The sequence below is a fragment of the Mastigoproctus giganteus genome, chromosome 10 (assembly GCF_048544385.1).
Source record: "Mastigoproctus giganteus isolate SK-2022 chromosome 10, ASM4854438v1, whole genome shotgun sequence".
NCBI classification, from domain to species: domain Eukaryota; kingdom Metazoa; phylum Arthropoda; class Arachnida; order Uropygi; family Thelyphonidae; genus Mastigoproctus; species Mastigoproctus giganteus.
Genome location: NC_143584.1, coordinates 43,539,742 through 43,558,777, shown reverse-complemented (window position 1 = coordinate 43,558,777; position 19,036 = coordinate 43,539,742). Strand labels below are relative to the sequence as shown.

Sequence of the window (19,036 nt, the reverse complement as noted above, 5' to 3'; positions counted from 1 at the left end):
ACTATGGCTAGATGTTGTTTCATGACAAAATGATTGCGAACATGCGATTAAGCTTTAATGAGCATATCTAGGGTTGATCTGTTCTTCCAAAAGCCATACTAATAATATGGTAGAAGATTCATCGACTCTAGGATCCAAATGAGCCTTGTATGAGCCATCCGTTTGAAAATTTTACCCACGCAGCTCATAAGAGATATCGGGCTGTAATTTTGAACAACGGAAGGATCTTTTCCTTGTTTTGATAAGGTGATAATGAAAGAATGGTGCCAGGAAGAAGGGTAGCATTTTTGGAGAAGATCCAATTATAGAAAATTAACAGGGTATACAAGTCCTCTTCAAGTAAATGCTTCGCATGACATAATTAACACCATCTAGGACTACAGCACTATGGGAAGATCTATTTAATGATTCTATTAAGTTCTATTAATGTAAAATGTTGGTTGTATGGGAATGAGCAGTGTATGAAGAAGTTGATTTTATATCGTTCTGCATCTGCTTTGGTGTTCTAGAAGGAGGATGCATAGGAGGCAGAAGCAGAGATTGTAGCAAATGAAGTTATGCTACTAGTACTTCTCTCTCTAGTACAGAAAGTGCATCATCTCAGTTGGTGTGACGACTCAGTGATACAGCTTCCACTTTAATCAAGAAAAATCGTTGGTACCAATTAAAGTAGTAATAGTAGTGGCATGTGATGCAAGAAAGCAAGTGTATGAGCTTATGCAGCATCAGATCCTTTCACTTGTACAGGTTTGTAATCTGAACAAGTGGAAGGATCCCATCAGAATTCAGCATGCTCAACCCATTCAAGACCTTATACAACTCAATCAGATCACCACGCAGGTGCCTAGTCTCCAGCCACTGCAATTTGTAGAACTTAAGTCTCTCTGGTAAGAGGATTCCTTCATTCCCCCTCACCAATCTCGTTGCCCTTCTCTGTACACACTCAAGCAAATCTACATCCTTCCTAAAATGAGGCCTCCAGACCTGTACACAGTATTCAAGGCATGGCCTGAGCATTGCCTTATACAGAGGGACAATCACCTCCTTTTCCCTGCTAGCAAAATTCCTATATATCATTGACATGACCTACTCTGACCATGACCTACTCTGGCAGCCTGTCTGCATTGCTCAGAAAACTTCATATCTGACTGCACAGTTACTCCCAGGTCTTTTTCATTTTCTACCACCTTAAGTGTAGTAACCATACAGTTGGTATGTTTCTCTGGGGTTACTTCTACCCATATGCAGTACTTTGCATTTGTCAAGGTTAAACTTCAGTTGCCACTTCTTAGCCCATCTGCCCAAATTATCTAGATCCTGTTGCAGTAGCACACTGCCATTACTGTCATTAACAACCCCCTGCCAACCTTTGTATCATCTGCAAACTTCGACACTAAGCCTGATATACCTTCATCAATATCATTGATAAATATACAAAACAACAGAGGACCCAACACCAAACCCTGTGGGACTCCACTAATAACATTAGTCCACAAAGAGCAGCACCCATTAATTACCACCCTCTGTCTTCTCCCACTCAACTATCCTTTTATCCATTGTAACAATTTACCCTTAATACCATTCTGCTTCAATTTGTACAATAGTCTTCCATGCGCAACAGTGTCAAAAGCTTTCCTGAAATCCAAATATATGATATCAAAATTATTTTTTGCATCCAGTTCCTTTGTAACCACATCATAATATCCTATCAAATTTGTCAGACAAGACTTTCCCTTAACAAACCCATGCTGTGTCTGAATTATTGCTGCAGTCTTGTCTAGATGATCCTGCAATGCATCTTTAACCAGTGACTCCATTATTTTACCCGGAACAGAAGTTAAACTAACTGGTCTGTAATTACTCATGTCACCCTTCGATCCCCCCACCTCTTTGTGAATTGGGGATAGTAAACAGTACACCTACTGTTTACTATCAATGGGACCCACAAGAGGACAGGAACAAGAAAATACAATCAGGAGCTGCTGAATGTCACCGGGTAACTATTTATTAGCATTTTGAATAATTAGCACCAATATAACAATGCTAATGCATATGATGACTTCTAGTTGGAACGCATAAGATCAAGGGCACATAACTCGGAGGCTGTATTATTCCTGTAGCTTGTGACTAGATAGTATGGCATGCATCTTCTGTTAATCCCATTGACCTAAATCCCTATGGGTGCTTCTCCCTCTCATTCATTAAAGAGCAACGTGCCTCAAACCCTAAGCAGGTGTTCATATAGCGCTGACAACCCAGATGTAGTCAATGTATCTTCTTCCAATCCTTTACAGTAAATAAGAACAAAACTGATAATTATCTGTTTGAAGCCTCTCCCCCCCACTACTAGTCTTACCTCTGCCTAGAGCAATCAATTTAAAACCATCTACAGTCAACGCTTAATTGGAATGTTGCCTAGGAAGCATGCTCAGAGTGAAATAGCAACTGACTGATCCAGCTACCCTCACCTGAATTATTTTCGAAAATGTTAAGTCTCTGCCAAAATGAAGAATTCAGAGTCCTGCAGCCAGTGCCCCAGACCCAAAACAAAATCAAACTACCTGCAACTCGTGTTATTGCTTAAGATGTGCCGGAATTTAACATAAAATGTTCAAAATGCATGGCAGTGCATTTCAAACGTTTTATGCGCACAATGCATGGCAATAAGCCCCCTGCCTTACATACGACCCTGCAAGCAGAAATTCTAAGAACCCAGGGAGTTCCATAGGAGTGAACACCATCACCAAAACCTCCATGTCCATGTGTGCAACCAATAAATCTGACAAAAGCACATCGGACCCACAAATACTAAATCAAATGAATAATGATCAAAACATCGAAGGCAGATATTGTTGGGATATCAGAGACGTGGTGTCACACAGATATAAGGGATGCGGAACTGCAATTTGGGGAGTACAACGTCTACAGAAAGGATAGACAGGATAGGAAGGGGGGAGGTGTTATGCTATTAGTTAAGAAACACATAAAAACCAAGGAAGTGAAGCCAGTCGACATCGCTGGACAGTGCAGTGTGGAGTCAGTTTGGTGTGACATAAACATTGGGAGATCAAAATTGAGAGTAGGAGAGTGCTATAGGCCTAATGACTCTGATGAGTATAATAAGGAACTGTACAGGGAAATAGAGTGGGCCAGTAAATCAGAGTGTCTTATAATGGGAGATTTTAATTTCCCAGATATTGACTGGATTTTGGGGGCTGGTTACTCACACACTAGCAGGGCTTTTGTGGATTTATTGGATGATTGTTTTCTACATCAGCATGTTCAGGAGGCAACTAGAGGGAGTAATACTCTTGATTTGATTATCAGCAGTGATTCTTCATGCATTAAGAATCTGCAGATAAATGAACCACTAGGTGGCAGCGATCACAGTGTGCTGAAGTGGGATTTACTCAAAGAGGTAACTACCATTAGGGGTAAAGGGAAGGGTTATTGCTTCCGTAAAGGCGACTACGATGGACTGAGACAGTATTTAAATTCTATACAGTGGGACCAACTGATGATGTTACCAACAGCAAATTCAAAATGGGAAGCATTCAAAGAACTTATCTTGGAAGCTACTAGGCTTTACATACCAACTAAGAAATATTGTTCAAGGTTTAGGCAAAAATGGATGTCAGATGAACTAATGAGGCATATGGCAGAGAAGAAAAATGCATGGGATACATACAAATTAACACATGACACAGAAGCCTATGATAGATACAAGTTGATATGCAACCAAGTTACAAAGGAGGTTAGGCAGGCGAAGGCAGATTACGAGAAATCCTTGGCAAGGGATGCAAAGAAAAACAGCAAAGAGTTCTTTACTTATGTAAACTCTAGAAGGAAGGGGATGAATCAGATTGGTCCACTTGATATTGATGGGTCAAGTGTTGATGATCCTGCTCAGGTAGCTAACAAACTAAATGAATATTTTGCATCGACATTCACACATGAGGAGTTATTCAGCGAGGGGAATGCCAGAGGTGTATTCAACTCTAGCAGTAAGCTAGAGAATCTTGAAATAACTGGGAGTAAAGTGGAGGAGAAACTGTTGAAGATAAACACAAGAAAGGCACCCGGGGTGGATGGGATCTATCCAGTTATATTAAAGGAGGCAGCAAAGGAAGTAAGCAAACCCTTAGCCATAATTATGAGAGCTTCCTTGGACTCAGGGGAGGTACCCATAGACTGGAAATGTGCAAATGTGACCCCAATTCACAAAGGAGGATCAAAGGCTGACACAAGTAATTATAGACCTGTGAGCTTAACTTCTGTTCCAGGAAAATTAATGGAGGCACTGGTTAAAGAAGCACTGCAGGATCATTTAGACAAGACTTCAGTTATAGCTCAGACACAGCATGGTTTTGTTAAGGGGAAGTCTTGCCTGACCAACTTGATTGGATACTATGATGCAGTCACAAAAGAACTGGATGCAGGGAATAACTTTGATATTATATACTTGGATCTTAGAAAGGCTTTTGATACTGTTGCACATGGAAGACTGCTACACAAATTGGAGCAGTGTGACATTGGAGGCAAATTGCTGCTATGGATAAAGGGGTGGTTGAGGGGGAGAAGACAGAGAGTGGTAATCAATGGACACTGCTCATTGTGGACTAATGTTATTAGTGGAGTCCCTCAGGGCTCAGTGTTGGGTCCATTATTGTTTTCTGTATTTATAAATGATATTGATGATGGTATATCGGGCTTAATGTCCAAGTTTGCAGACGATACAAAGGTTGGCAGGGTTGTCAAGGACACTACTGACACTATGCTGCTGCAACAGGATCTGGAAAGGTTGAGCAGATGGGCTGAGAGGTGGCAAATGAAGTTTAACATTGACAAATGTAAAGTACTACACATGGGAAACAGCAACCCCAGAGCAACGTATCAACTCTGTGGTACAACACTGACAGTGGTAGAGAATGAAAGGGACTTGGGGGTGGTTGTGCAGGCAGATATGAAGTTCTCTGAGCAGTGCAGACGGGCTGCAAGAGTAGCTCATGGAGTATTGTCAATGATATACAGGAATTTTTCCAGCAGGGATAAGGAGGTGATTATTCCATTGTATAAGGCGATGGTCAGGCCACACCTAGAGTACTGTATACAGGTCTGGAGGCCTCATTTCAAGAAGGATGTAGAGCTGCTGGAACGAGTACAGAGAAGGGCAACAAGATTAGTGAATGGAACAAAGGGGTGCTCTTACGAAGAAAGGCTTAAGTTTTGCAAATTACAGTGTCTGGAGACTAGGCACCAGCGAGGTGATCTGATAGAGGTGTATAAAGCCTTGAATGGTTTAAGCATGCTCAATGCTGATGGGATTCTTCCTCTAGCTCAGAAAAATCACCTGAGAGGGCATAAATTCAAATTGAGGAAAGACAGATGTAGGATAGACGTGTGGAAATAAAAAATGAGATGAGAGACAATACGCTGGATCTTCAAAAGCAGCTGTCATCCTTGCAGAACAAACTAAAGCTATTGCATCATCAGTTACAAAGCATAAAATCACAACAAGTGCTGCCAAAAAGGAAAAAAAGGAGCTAGCAGTTCAGTACACCCAATCCTCATGCTTCAAGTCCAACTACTCCACCAACCAGGCATCAGACCAGCTCACCTATATAGCAATTCAACCCGACACCAAATCCTCAATGTCAAGAAGTGTCTGGCAAGGCAGACGGCATTATGAACCTTACAGTAAATGAATTGCGGGCCCCAGATACCACCAAACAAAGAGAAGACCGTGAAAATATGGAATCCCATGAAAGCACATTATTAGCTCAATCCTTAAAAGATGTAACCAGTCAGCACTCTTGGACCATATAAGTCTACACAATGTATAGCTAAGCAAGTGAAGTGAAGACCCTGATTGTATGATGTCTCAACAGCTCCAGTGCCATCCATTATTCTCCCAACCACCTACTACATCATTACATCACACGAGGAGTCAACCTTTCCCAGGCAACTCCATACCTGCATGGGCTCGCTGAAACCTGTTGACATCATGCACTCCCTTGGTAATGAGGTGCATAGCTCTTCTGCTACTACTTCTCATGCCAACCAGCTACAGGGGATAACATACCTTTTCTGATAATTCCTCAAACTGGGCAAAATTCATAAGTGGATCTCACATCACACACACACACACACAAGAAGACCCCTACAGCTACCAGCCTGGAACCCATTCAACGAATCCCACCAATACAAAAGCATCTAGTTGTCATGGATACCTCTGCTACAAAAGCAAGCATCTTCGTCTTAAAACTAGATCCCCTTACAACCCCCACCCAAATTGCACGTAGCTGAAGAACTCCGATCTGTAAAGCAGCTGCCAGTCAAAAGTTATAACTATGCAGCTTTTAAACTGGAATACAACCTATAAGATTTCAATAAAATCTCCCACCCAACTATGTGTAGAATTGGAACAATAATTCGACCATTTTATGAGACCCCTTTGCCACAGCAAGGAACTGCTGGATGCTAACTAGTTGACTCCAACCCAACAGGACTCTGATAATAAATTGCCAGGCAGGGAATATGATCATAGTACATTAGGTCTCACATATATTGTACCTCTTAGTAAATACCAATCTTTTTTTCATCTCCTGCATGCATACTACTTCGAAACCAAATTGGGTCCTTGAGGTTGTCACAGACATTCTCTCAGATATGCCAGACAAGCTGTTCTTGCTACCTGGGAGTCTAAAACGCTGATGGAACTGATATTCGGGTGACACTTAAGTCAAGTGGACCCAATTTCGGCGAAGTCCGGATGGTCTATGACAGCCAAATCCTCTGCTTGCACCTTCACGATGGTGGGACTGTTAGTAATCCTGGGTATAACCTCCATGCACAAGTACATGGTGGGTGACCACCCAGGTGTGAACCAACGTAAGCAGGGGTCGAGGTGTGGCGCCCACACCACATGGAGGAACGCCGCCCCTCTATGTTACCAGGCAGTACTAAGTGGTAGAGGACTCTCATCAACCGGTGAAATACCACCACTTTGCTTATTGGAGGCTTGAAGTGGTGGAACCCATGTTTAGTCTCTAGAGCTAAGTTCCGGCCAACCCTTCCCTATCTCTTCCATCATGCAGTATGATTGATGATTTTTGAGGTTATGATGAATGTCGTGGCGAGATCCAATATTCCTTACAATTCGAGGGTACAGCTCTAAAACAGTGTTCGCAGGCCGGCCGCTAGATAGTACACTGGACCAAACCTATTGGTAACTCTCTAGGAGGCTCCTGGATCAGCTAGTGTATAATCTTGCTACCTCTACTCTGCCAGATAGTGACTGGAGGGAGTCCGAGTAGTGTGTATGCGGGGAGCATTGTCAAGGCCACGTTATGTCAAGGATCTGGGTATATTCTTACCACATGTACGCCATATCCAAAAATTTCATTACTTCATACAGCATGTCCCACCCACTTTTTCTTACTATTGAATACACCATGAATTGACAAAATAATAGAGCAAGCTTATCTGCGAAAAGATCTAAACCTCCCAAGGACTTCCTAATTCATTTCACAAATATACGTGGTCTTAATTCCAATCTCAACGATGTCCATTTCCACTTGCAGTATTCCAAACCCCATGTACTTTTTCTGACTGAATCTCAGTTATCAGTTGATTCAACTACTTCTCATCTCAGATGTCCAAATTATTTGCTGTATGATTCCTTTCGCCTCAAAGGTGGTACTTGTGCATATGTCAATTCTGATATTCCCTGTCAGAGACTTGGCAATTTGGAATCTCCTCTCTTTGATCTTCTCTGGCTTAAAATCTCTCTACCTCATTGTGTCAAATTCATCTGTTGTCTCTACCGTTCTCCCAACTCCACTAATCACTTGGAGCTCTTTGACTTCCTCTCTTTGCAACTTGACTTTCTCCAGTCTAACTTTCCTAACAGTGAGGTAATTTTCCTTGGTGATTTTAACATTCACAACTCCAGCTGGCTTCCATTTTCTAGTCACACCGACCCAGCAGGTCGAGATGCTGAGGCTTTTGCAATTACTAATGACCTAGCACAGATTGTTCATTTACCTACAAGAATACCGGACAATCCTAATCATACAGCCAATACGCTTGATCTTTTTCTCACAAACAACCGTTCTAAGTACAAGGTCGAAGTGAGAGGTCCTTTAGGCACTTCAGATCACAACTTGGTGATTGTCTCTTCTCCAATGGCACCTTTATCTCATGGCTATTCCCAACCTCGTATTGTTTGGCATTACAAGAATGCAAAATGGGATGACCTGCGAGACTTCTTTTCTTCTTTTCCTCGGTCTGATTACTGTTTCAAAACTTCTGATGTCAACGTTTGCTCAGATCGTGTCAGTGAAATTATTCTTGCAGGAATGGAATCCTTTATCCCACACTCCACTTTAAAATCTCATCCTTTATCTAAACCTTGGTTTTCCAATAAATGTGCTAAGGCTGTCCAAGAGAAGAATGTTGCATATTGTAATTGGCTTGTTTCTAATTCTTCAGTTTTATTTTCTGCCTACACCAAAGCTCGCAATAATTGTAAAGCAGTTATTAATCAGTCCAAACTAGAGTTTGAACAGGCTAAGAGTAGAAAACTTGCTTCTTGCCCTAATGGTAGCCGAGCATTCTGGTCTCTTGCCAAAGCTATTGGCCGCAACTTTTGCCCATCTCTGTTCCCACCTCTGTCCAACCCAGATGGTTCTGTTGTCACTTCAGCCAAGGATAAAGCTGACCTGTTGGCATCCCATTTTTCTTCCAGCTCATGTATTAATGATCTTGGTAAAACACCTCCCACCATTCCTAACACGCTCCATTCAATGCCTCCTGTGGTTTTCCGTCAGAGGGATTTTGACGAATCTTGATGCTAAGAAAGCTCCAGGTCCTGATGGTATTTCTCCACTTGTTCTCAAAACTTGTGCTCCTGAACTTACTCCTATTCTTTGCCGCCTTTTTTCACTTTCTTATTCCAAAGGTGTTTTTCCTTCTGCTTGGAAATTTGCTCATATCCAGCCTGTTCCTAAAAAGGGTGACAAATCCCTCCCATCCAATTAACGTCCCATTGCAATTACTTCTACTCTTTCTAAAGTAATGGAGAAATCAATTAACCGCCAATTCTTAAACTACCTAGAAACCTTCCGTCTGATCAACGATCGCCAGTATGGATTCCGTCAGTGTCGATCCACTGGTGATATTCTGGCTTATGTTACCCATTTATGGACTAATTCAATGGAAAGGTTCGGTGAAACACAAGTAGTTGCTCTTGACATCTCAAAGGCTTTTGATCGTGTTTGGCATAAAGGTCTTCTAAACAAGCTTCCATCTTATGGTTTGCCAACTGTTTTTAGTAATTGGTTATCCAGTTTTCTCTCTGATCGCTCACTGAGGGTGATGGTAGATGGCTCTCTGTCTTCTAACTTCTCCACTAATGCCGGTGTCCCCCAAGGTTCAGTTCTTTTCCCCACTCTTTTCCTCTTGTATATCAATGACCTTCTTCCATTGACTGGAAATCCTATCCATAGTTTTGCCGATGATAGCACATTGCATTCAACTTTCCATTTTAAGAAACCTTGTCCTGCTCAGTCAGCTTCAAGTTCTCGAAAATCTGCTGCCAATTCCTTAAATGCTGATCTTCAGGTAATTCTCTAGTGGGGCAAAGACAACTTAGTTGATTTCAACCCTTCTAAAACTCAGTCTTGTCTTATATCTCGCAAAAAGGATTCTTCTGCTCCTATGTTTATCTTTAGTGACACTCCGATTTCTAGGCAAAATGACATATCTCTTTTGGGGATTACTCTGACTTCTAATCTCTCTTGGCACAAGCACATTACAAATATTGCTTCCTCTGCATCTAAAAAACTTGGTTTTCTCTTTCGCTCTCGGCGTTAATTTTCTTCCAAACAGCTGCTCACTCTGTATAAATCGCAAATCCGCCCTGCCATGGAATATTGTTCCCACATCTGGGGTGGTGCCCCCAAAACCTCTCTCAGGCTTCTTGATTCCATTCAGAAGAGGGCAGTTAGGTTAATTAATGATTCATCTCTAACAGAGTTTCTCCACTCGCTTTCTCATAGACGTACTGTTTCTGCTGCATGCCTCTTCTACAGATACTTCCATGGGCACTGTTCTTCTGAATTGGCTTCTATAATTCCCGCTCTCTCTTTCAAAACAGTCCGAACACGTGCCGCCACCAGCCAACATCCATTTACTGTCCAACTTCAAACCCACAGAACCAACTTTTCATCTTCCTCATTTATTCATTCAACTGCCGTTTTCTGGAACAACCTTCCTTCATACGTATTTCCTGAAAATTACAATCTACAGAAGTTCAAGTCCAATGTCAACAAATATCTTCTTTCGTCTTCTCAACCTCCAACCCAAGCACGGTACTAAGTACAACAGGTTCTAATACCTCTCGTGTTTGGGGTTCTCATAAAAAAAAAAAAAAAAAAAAAAATGGCAATGACTATCCCAATCAGGACCACAAACTGTTCCTACCATGAGTCACTGAAAAATAAATATCATAGGCCAGCAACCGTGGTAAAAATCCCTACAACTACTATGCTTCAGCTACTCTACCAAAACGTGAGCAGCATAAGGAATAAAATTGACACCTTAGTGCAGTTACTCCTAGCTCCACACTTGGATCTTCTCTGCATCACGAAAACATGGTTAGAACCTGGTCAAGAATGTATTGCAATCACTGTCCCAGCAGGATATGAGTCTGCCTTTACATTGAGAGATAAGAGGAGAGGAAGGGGTACCATCATCTTTTATAGACAAACCCTCTTTACACCAATCTCTACAATTTCAAGTGAATCGCAAGATTTTGAAGCCACCTCTGTCAAACTCAAATACCAAATAGTACCATACTCCATGTAACTGTAGTCTATGTGCCCTATCACCATCTGAAGACCTTATCCTTGAGGTAGCAAACTGGATCCTGCACCAGCTGCAACCAGCAACTGTCAATATCATAAGTGGTGACTTCAGTCTGCCCGCTCAACTTAACCAACTAAAGCAGCAGCTCCTCTCTCACCTGTATGCTGGAGATCTCTGCTTTGTCAGTGAACTCCCAACTCGTGGACCCAACCAACTTGATCTAATACTAGCCTACATACCCTACACCTGGGATCGGCAACCTTTTTTGAGTGAAGAGCCATTCTGGATCTAATTAAAAAAAAAAAAAGAATCCAAAGAGCCGCACCTCAGCTCAAGCTGGGATGAGGGGGGGGAGTTTAAGAAATGGAATAGAGTGGAAAGGTGTTTTATTAAAAAAAATATATATTTTGAAATATTAGTTATTAATATTTCAAAAAATAATGTAACAAACATCCAATGAAAAAACATAACAAACATTGGGCCTGACATAGCCCAGTGGTCAGGAGCGAGAATGCATAGCACGTGTTCCTTGAGTGGACCGGGGTTCAAACCCATGATAAATATTCTACTAAATATGATAAATATTTGTATTGATGATTTATTGTAAACTCTACTGACTTGGTTGTCATGCCGGAGTATAAACAGAAAATTAATTTTTTTTTTTTTATCCAATAAGATACGAATTAAGATACGACTTTTGCTGCTGAACTTCTTGAGACAGTCTGTCAACATCAGGCAAGTATGCTGTCTATGCATCAATCCTGAGAAGTCAGAATACATGGTCTTCTCATTAAAGCAACAACCAACAAAAATCTATCCAGTCCTCGATGGAACCTCCATCCTGCTTGTCCAAAACCACATTGACCTAGGGATCAGATTTGACCCAAAGCTTCTTTTTGCCAGCATATAGACACTCCTCACAAAAACTGCCAGACTGAGATGGATATGCAAGTAACATCTGCAAAGGTGGCTTCCTTTGCAGTTGGGACAAACAGGAGTTGACGCTGAACATTCTGCTTGAGTATGGTCTTTTGATCCACAAGTTGGACAGATGCCTGCTGAGAGTGGCCATGTTTCTGGCATTTAAAACAACAAATAGAGTTCAGAATGTAAGGGTGAATTCAGCAGTTTAAATAGCCAGCTTTTACTGTGGATTGCAATTCTGGAGTGCTAAACGTTAAAATGATCGATCTAGTAGGAATGAGATTTCCATCTTTTTTGGTCCTTATTCGTTTGGCACTGATTACATTTTTGACTGCTAAATTCCTGAACTAATTCTTCCTCAGAGACTGTAAGAAGGTCCCACTCTGTGATGACACCTTTTGATGAATTTAAGGTATTGTGGGGAGTAATGGATACTGGCAGCCAACCAAATGTTGTTGTTTTTAGCAGCCATTCAGAATTTTTGAGGTAGCTGTTTTGATCAGGAGGTCTCTCTCTCTCCAGATTGTAGTAGTTTCACCATTTTTGGTGATGTGCCTATAGATTCCAAATATCTTTGAATTAGAAATGGTAATGACTTGGTTAGGTGGATAGGGAGTGTATTACCAGAAAGTTTGGAAGTCATGGTACTGTTTCCCTTCGAAGCCTCTTAGGTTGGTCCAAGTCATCATCTTTGGAGACTAGTCTTGAGCTTGAAGGCTCTAGAGGTGGATAGTCATTTAAATCCATGGTTGCTCTTTTTAGCCCTGGAGGATAACTTTCTCCTCCAGGTTACTGGCTCCAATACGTGGAGGTAAGAATGGTGCCAACCAGTTACCAAGCAATCAGAAGAGCAAGAGAGCAGTACATTGCTAGTGAATGTAGCAGTAACATTGCTAGTGGGGTTAGCAGTGACGTTGCAAATTGTCAGCAGTAATGTTGTGAACAGAGGAAAAGTTTTGAGAAGCTAGTACTCACCCTAGAAAACATTAGAAAAATCGCTTGTAAACTACTGCTTGGCACTCGAGGCCAGAATGCTTTGAGATCAGTAGTTGGTATCATGCAGAAGGAGGAAAGAACAGTCCAGCTTCAACCATTGCATCACGAGTAGATCTTGTAGATAATGTGTAGCATCATGAAGAAAATAATGAGTGAACCAGTCCACATCACCATAGGATACTCACTATGATGGTTGCAGCAAGACAAAGAAAATACTACATGGGAATTGATGCATCAGATACAAGAAGATCACCAGTTGCAGTTAAGGCACTGCATCAAAATGAGATACAAAAGAGAACAGTGCACTTTTTATGGAACACAGTCGAAATCCTCACTCTTCACGTTGTTTGTCTTCCACAGCACCCTCAAGAAAACTGTGCCATCAGGTAGTGAAAAGTGCAGGATGGGAGGCAGATGAATTTGCAGACCATAAACTCACAAGGAACGCTTGGGGTTGTTAGGCTTAGACAAAGTTCATCTTTGGATGATCCAAAATATTAATTTTCATGTCCTACCAAGCTCGTTGCAACTTCGGTAAAAATAAGGAGCAGTAAGATGTCCATTGTACATATTGAAGAACACTAAACATTTCTGTTCTAGTTCTAGAACAGAACAGTTTGGTGTTCAACTGAAGCACAGACTGAAACAACGGACATGACATACTGTGAACAGAATGCATTGACTGATGATGCACCACTAACCAACTTATGTTAGTTGTCTAGAATGGTAAGAATGTCCTCTCTTTGCAAAGTGATAGAACATATTGAAGAACACTAAACAGTTTCTGTTCTAATTCTACTCAACTGAAGCACAGACCGAAACAATGGACATGACGTACTGCGAAGAGAGTGCATCAATGGACAACCCATCACTACACAATTTAGCAGAAGTCAGTTTCATATCTGTGTATAAACACTCATACTAGGAATGTCCTCTCTTTGCACAGTGAGAACAAACTATTTCTTTCACATAACAGTATCCAGTCATATATCCATAATGGAGAAATCTATAGCACATGGTAGTCAAACAGTATCTCTTAAACTTAAAACTATGACAACATAAGAAAATCTGTGCAAGATGCTCAAGTAGGTTCCTAATCATGAAGTACTGTGTATGGTTGTAATAAAGTTCTAATACCTTTCATGTTTAGGGTATTCATAAAAAAACAAAAAAAAAAAAAAAAAAAACCAACAACATGTATTATCATTCAAAAAACTAAAAAACTGAAAACTGACTTCTATATTTGATATAAAACAGTAAATTTTTTACCAGGAAGCAATAAAATTAACAGTAACCCCAATGAAGGCTACATTTACATAAGTAAAAGTAACATACCTTGATTTGTGGGATGGATTTCATAGGAGTACTGGGAGGCCTATTAGGTGAAGGATTATAGCAAGCATCTAATAAATTTTGATGCACTTTAAGCTCACTGATAATCTTTTCTCTTTCTTTTTTATATGGTCCGAAGTGAGGAATATGCTGCAGAAAATATAAATAATAATGATGCATATTACATCTGCATTATTTATTTATAAAATTAAATAATGCAGATCTGATATGCCTACATTACAATCTATGGCAATCTGTAATATAATTACTTGCTAATCAGAAAGGGAAAAAAAATGAAATGTAAACTTTCTGAGACCACTCAAGAGGATGAAAAATAAGATTAAGTTACTATGATAGTGATCTTCCAAGTCTCAATCTGAGTATGTATTGCCATAAATATTTGGACACCCCAGGGATTTTGAAAACTGACTATACCTACCAACCAAATTTTAGGAATAGATATAAAACTTTCAGCACTAAAACCTGTTTATACTAAAAAGGTTTTAGCCCTGAAAGTTTCAGTCTACGGAAAATTCACTAATAGAACAAGTTAGTTAGCGAGTGCCAAGCATCATTTTGGTTTGTGGTGGGCCGCTGAGGTGGGTAGATAAACACTCATAGTAGGAATGTCCTCTCTTTGCACAGTGAGAACAAACTATTTCTTTCACATAACAGTATCCAGACATATGACTGGATACTGTTATGTGAAATGGCATCATTTACTGTTATGTGAAATGGCACTTAGTGAAATGGCATCGTTTTTGTTATATCTCATGTTGTGAGTGCCTTCGCAGGAAGTTGCCCTGGTGTTGAGCTATCTCAAATAAGCAAAGCTTCAACAATGGATTCTCGATGGATACCATCACCCCACAACTCCTGGGTGGTGTTATTCGCTGAGAATAAGTAACATTAGTCTTCTCCATTGGTGAAGCATTGCTTATTGGTGGCGCAATGTTGAGGCGGCTCATTGTGGGGGCATTCACAATGAGATATATGAATATCAAAAAAACAATGCCGTTTCGCCTACTTCAGTGGTTTGCTGTGGACTGGAGTGATGCTTGGCACTAAATTGTTCAATTATCAAATGTTTATATTGTCTAATATTTTTTAATATTAAAAATAAATAATTTATATATATTTAAAAAACGTGTTAAGTGGGGAAACATAATTATAATAATATACTGTGTATTCTTTATCATGAACTTTTTACCTGGGAAACTTTATTAGTGGAGTTCCCCAGGGTTTGGTGTTGGGCACATTGTTGTTTTGTATATTTATCAATGATATTGATAAAGGTATATCAGGCTTACCATCCAAGTTTGCAGATGATACAAAGTTGGCAGTGTTGTTAACGACAATAAAGACAGTATGCTACTCCAACTCAATCTGGATAAGTTGGGCAAATGGGTGCAGAAGTGGCAACTGAAATTTAACATTGACAGATGCAAAGTACTGCATATGGGTAGCAATAATCCAAGAGAAACATACTAACTGTGGTATTACACTCAGGGAAGTGGAAAAGACCTGGGAATAACTGTGCAGTCAAATATGAAGTTCGCTGAGCAGTGCAGATGGGATGCCAGGACAGGTCATGGAGTCTTCTCAATGATAAATAGGAATTTGGCTAGCAGGGACAGGGAGTTGATTATCCCATTATACAAGGCTATGGTCAGGCCACACCTAGAGTACTGTGTACAGGTATGGAGGCCTCATTTTAAGAAGGATGTAGAGTTGCTAGAACAAGAACGAAGAAGGGCAAAAAGATTGGTAAGGGGAACAAAGTGGTAAGGGATAACAAAGAAAGGCATAAATTCTGCAAACTGCAGCACCTGGAGAGTAGGCACCTGCAAGGTGTTCTGATTGAGGTGTATAAGGCCTTGAACAGAATGAGCAAGCTGAATGCTGATGGGATTCTTCCTCTTGCTCAGATTAAGAACCTGAGGGAGCATAATTTCAAATTGAGGAAAGACAGTTGTAGAATAGATGTGCAGAAATTTGCTTTTTTTAGGTAGTTGATTGATGGAACAGACTCCAATCTTTTGTTGTGGAAGCTGATAGCCTAAATAAATTTAAGGCTGAGTTGGACAGGCATTTGGAACGAATGGATGGGTGAAATGGGAGGGTTTTTTTTTTTTTTTTGGCTGATGCTGCATAAGCTTGCTTTCTTGCAACATATGCCTCTACTAATGCTAAACCAACTACACTCATCCTGAAAGAAAGCAGATTAACAACATTCAGTACAATGGCTAAGGTGGTGAGCTTAGTGACTTCCAGTGGGGGAGTCATCATAGGATGTCATAATAATAATCAATTTGCTGGATCAATTTCATTGCAGCAAAACTGCAACATAGAGTTCAATGGTGATCAATATAATCACTAAGTGGAAACATCATGGTGCTACTACAGCCAGGAAATGTCACAGAAAACGATGGAAAGATTTTAGCATTAGTAGAGGCATACGATGCAAGAAAGCAAGCTTATGCAGCATCAGCCAAAAAAAAAAAAAAAAGATTGGAGCGATTTGCATAGCATGCTTCTTTCAAAAGTGGTATACAAATCAAATTAGTCCTTGCTGAATACTACCAACCAGAAGTTCTAGGAGGCCACAGAAACTGATGTTAGTACAAAGAAGATAAAGAAGACAGAAATGTAGAAAGCTGCATAGCATCAGATACAAAAAAAAAAAAAAAACAGCATTCAATGCCCAGACAAGTCAGTGCTGTGCACTGACTTGTCTGGTGTATGTGTTGGGTTGGGGAGAGGGCTTGTGAATACTGTGGACAAACCAAGAAACAAGTAAGGGTGAATGACCATAGGGTCTTTCTTCATTCTGCTTTAATGTACAGGACTTCTGAGTTGTGCATGTTTTTTTAAACTTTCCACAGTGTTTCATTGACCAGACTTGCAAATAATAGGACACAGACTGCGGTTGAGAAACACTATTCTAGAAAATTCCACTCGGCCTTGCCTGGAAACCCAACCAGTTTAATCTCATTGGACACCTTTGAGATGAACTGAAAAATTGGCCAGAAGACAATGTTTCAGTTCTTCTAAACACACCAGGCCAACACACCGGAATTCAGTAGCTAACTTGACTGCTGTTTGGGGAATGGGTCTACTGACAATTAGTAATTAAGTCAGTCTAAAATTAAGGCCAAAGGTGGACCAGTTGTTAAAGAGTGTATCAACAAAAGGTTCACTGAAGCACATAGAATCTGCTTGCTTAGGGCACAATATTGTGTGTGTACGTGTCAGGATATTGCATATGAGTTGGAGTAATCCCAGATTAATGTACCAACTGTGTGGTACTACACTCAGGGCAATGGATAATGAAAGACCTGGGTGCAATCATATATAAATTTCTCTGATATTCAAGAAAATTAATACTCAAACACCAGTCAAGCAATTAAATATTTAATAAAATAAAATAAGGTAAGATGATACAGTAAACTGGACTATTACAATAAGTAGTAAAAGAAATAAAATCTGTTAAAAACGGTTAAAAACGAACAATGCTAAAATCGTTAAAATAAGTTAAAATACCGGAAATCCGAAGCTTTCGGAGACAGCTGTCTACTTTCTCAACAGTATACTGTTGCTACCGTGACACATCCTTAAGTAACATCGTCAGTATTCTCTGTTTGCGCACTGGAAACGGAAGTGACCCGTGAGCGTGCCATGTGGAACCAATCATCGCGTCTCAGAACAATCACCTCAAAGAGAGGATGTAATCGCACACCCCTATCCCTGTTAATAGTATGACAGGATGAACTGATTTGCAAGCTCTTGAGCCACTTCCGTTCCCAAAACCCATGCACATTTCAGTAATGACCGCATCCTCAGGGGAGATCCGATTCTGCTTCTCCCAAAAATGTTCCGTCACAGCAGACCTAGCATAGTTCGCAGTCTTAATGGCGGTCAAATGTTCCCCCAGACGGTCTTTTAGACGTCGCCCTGTCTCCCCCACATGACAATCCCCACAATCCAGGCACTTAATCTCATAAACTACACTACTGGTGGAATCCCGGGTTACGGGGTCTTTGACCTGAGACACCACTGTGTGCAACCTCCACCCTGGAAGCTGCATACAGTGGGTCTGACACTCCCATAGTGCCCGTGCCACACGCTCTGAAAGGCCCGGATAGTAGGGAATGTAAGCAGTAGCCGCCGAGGGAGGTGGTTCCCAGCGATTAGACCCAGTCCTAGTAAACATACCAGATCATGGTAAACATATTTGTCCATGATCCTCTGGGGGTAACCACACTTACTAAGGTCTGCCATGATCTTACTAACTTCCATTCCCTATCCTCAGGGGTACTGCAGTGGGACCACATCCTATTTATTAATGCCCTGGCTATGCTATCTTTATGTTGATAAGCATGTGCTGAACTGTAATGGACATACTGACTACGACACATTGGTTTTCTATAAACTGTAGTCTTCACTCTAGTACCATCTCTAATAACCATTATATGATGAGAGCCCTGTCGATCAATTCGGCCCTGGAAGGAGTATGCAAGGCTCAAGGGGTAGAATTTTTTTCAGCCTGGTCTGAACTTGTTAACAGGAGAGACTGCTTCTACAGGGATGGGATACACTTAAATAGAAAGGGGGCAAGAATGTTTGCTGATGCTATCGAGGCAGTGTTAGGTGGGTCGGAAAACTGCTAGATTGGGGGGGATACAAGGACTAATAGATTAACAGTAGCCACTGGCAGAGGTGAAAGTGATTCTTGCACTGTTTCTATTGGAATGAGCTGCAGCCTGGAAAATAAGATGCAGGATATTTCAGAGACTTCTGGGAATCACTGGGGTACAAATAAACACATAGGTTGTGTTAGGGTAGCTAAGAAAAAGAACAGGTGCATGTATACTTGCATGTACACCAATGCTAGGAGTTTAGTAAATAAATTTGA

At 40.8% G+C, this 19,036-nt stretch overlaps 1 protein-coding gene across 1 annotated transcript in view; it reads right to left on the bottom strand.

The window, feature by feature from the left end:
* The window catches only part of su(r) (dihydropyrimidine dehydrogenase su(r)), a 466,373-nt gene that overhangs the window by 30,585 nt on the left and 416,752 nt on the right, over positions 1–19,036 (bottom strand). The window contains exon 23 of the mRNA XM_090382920.1: positions 14,125–14,271. Within this exon, the coding sequence (XP_090239046.1) occupies positions 14,125–14,271 (147 nt within the window). The remainder of the gene's footprint in view (positions 1–14,124; positions 14,272–19,036) is intronic.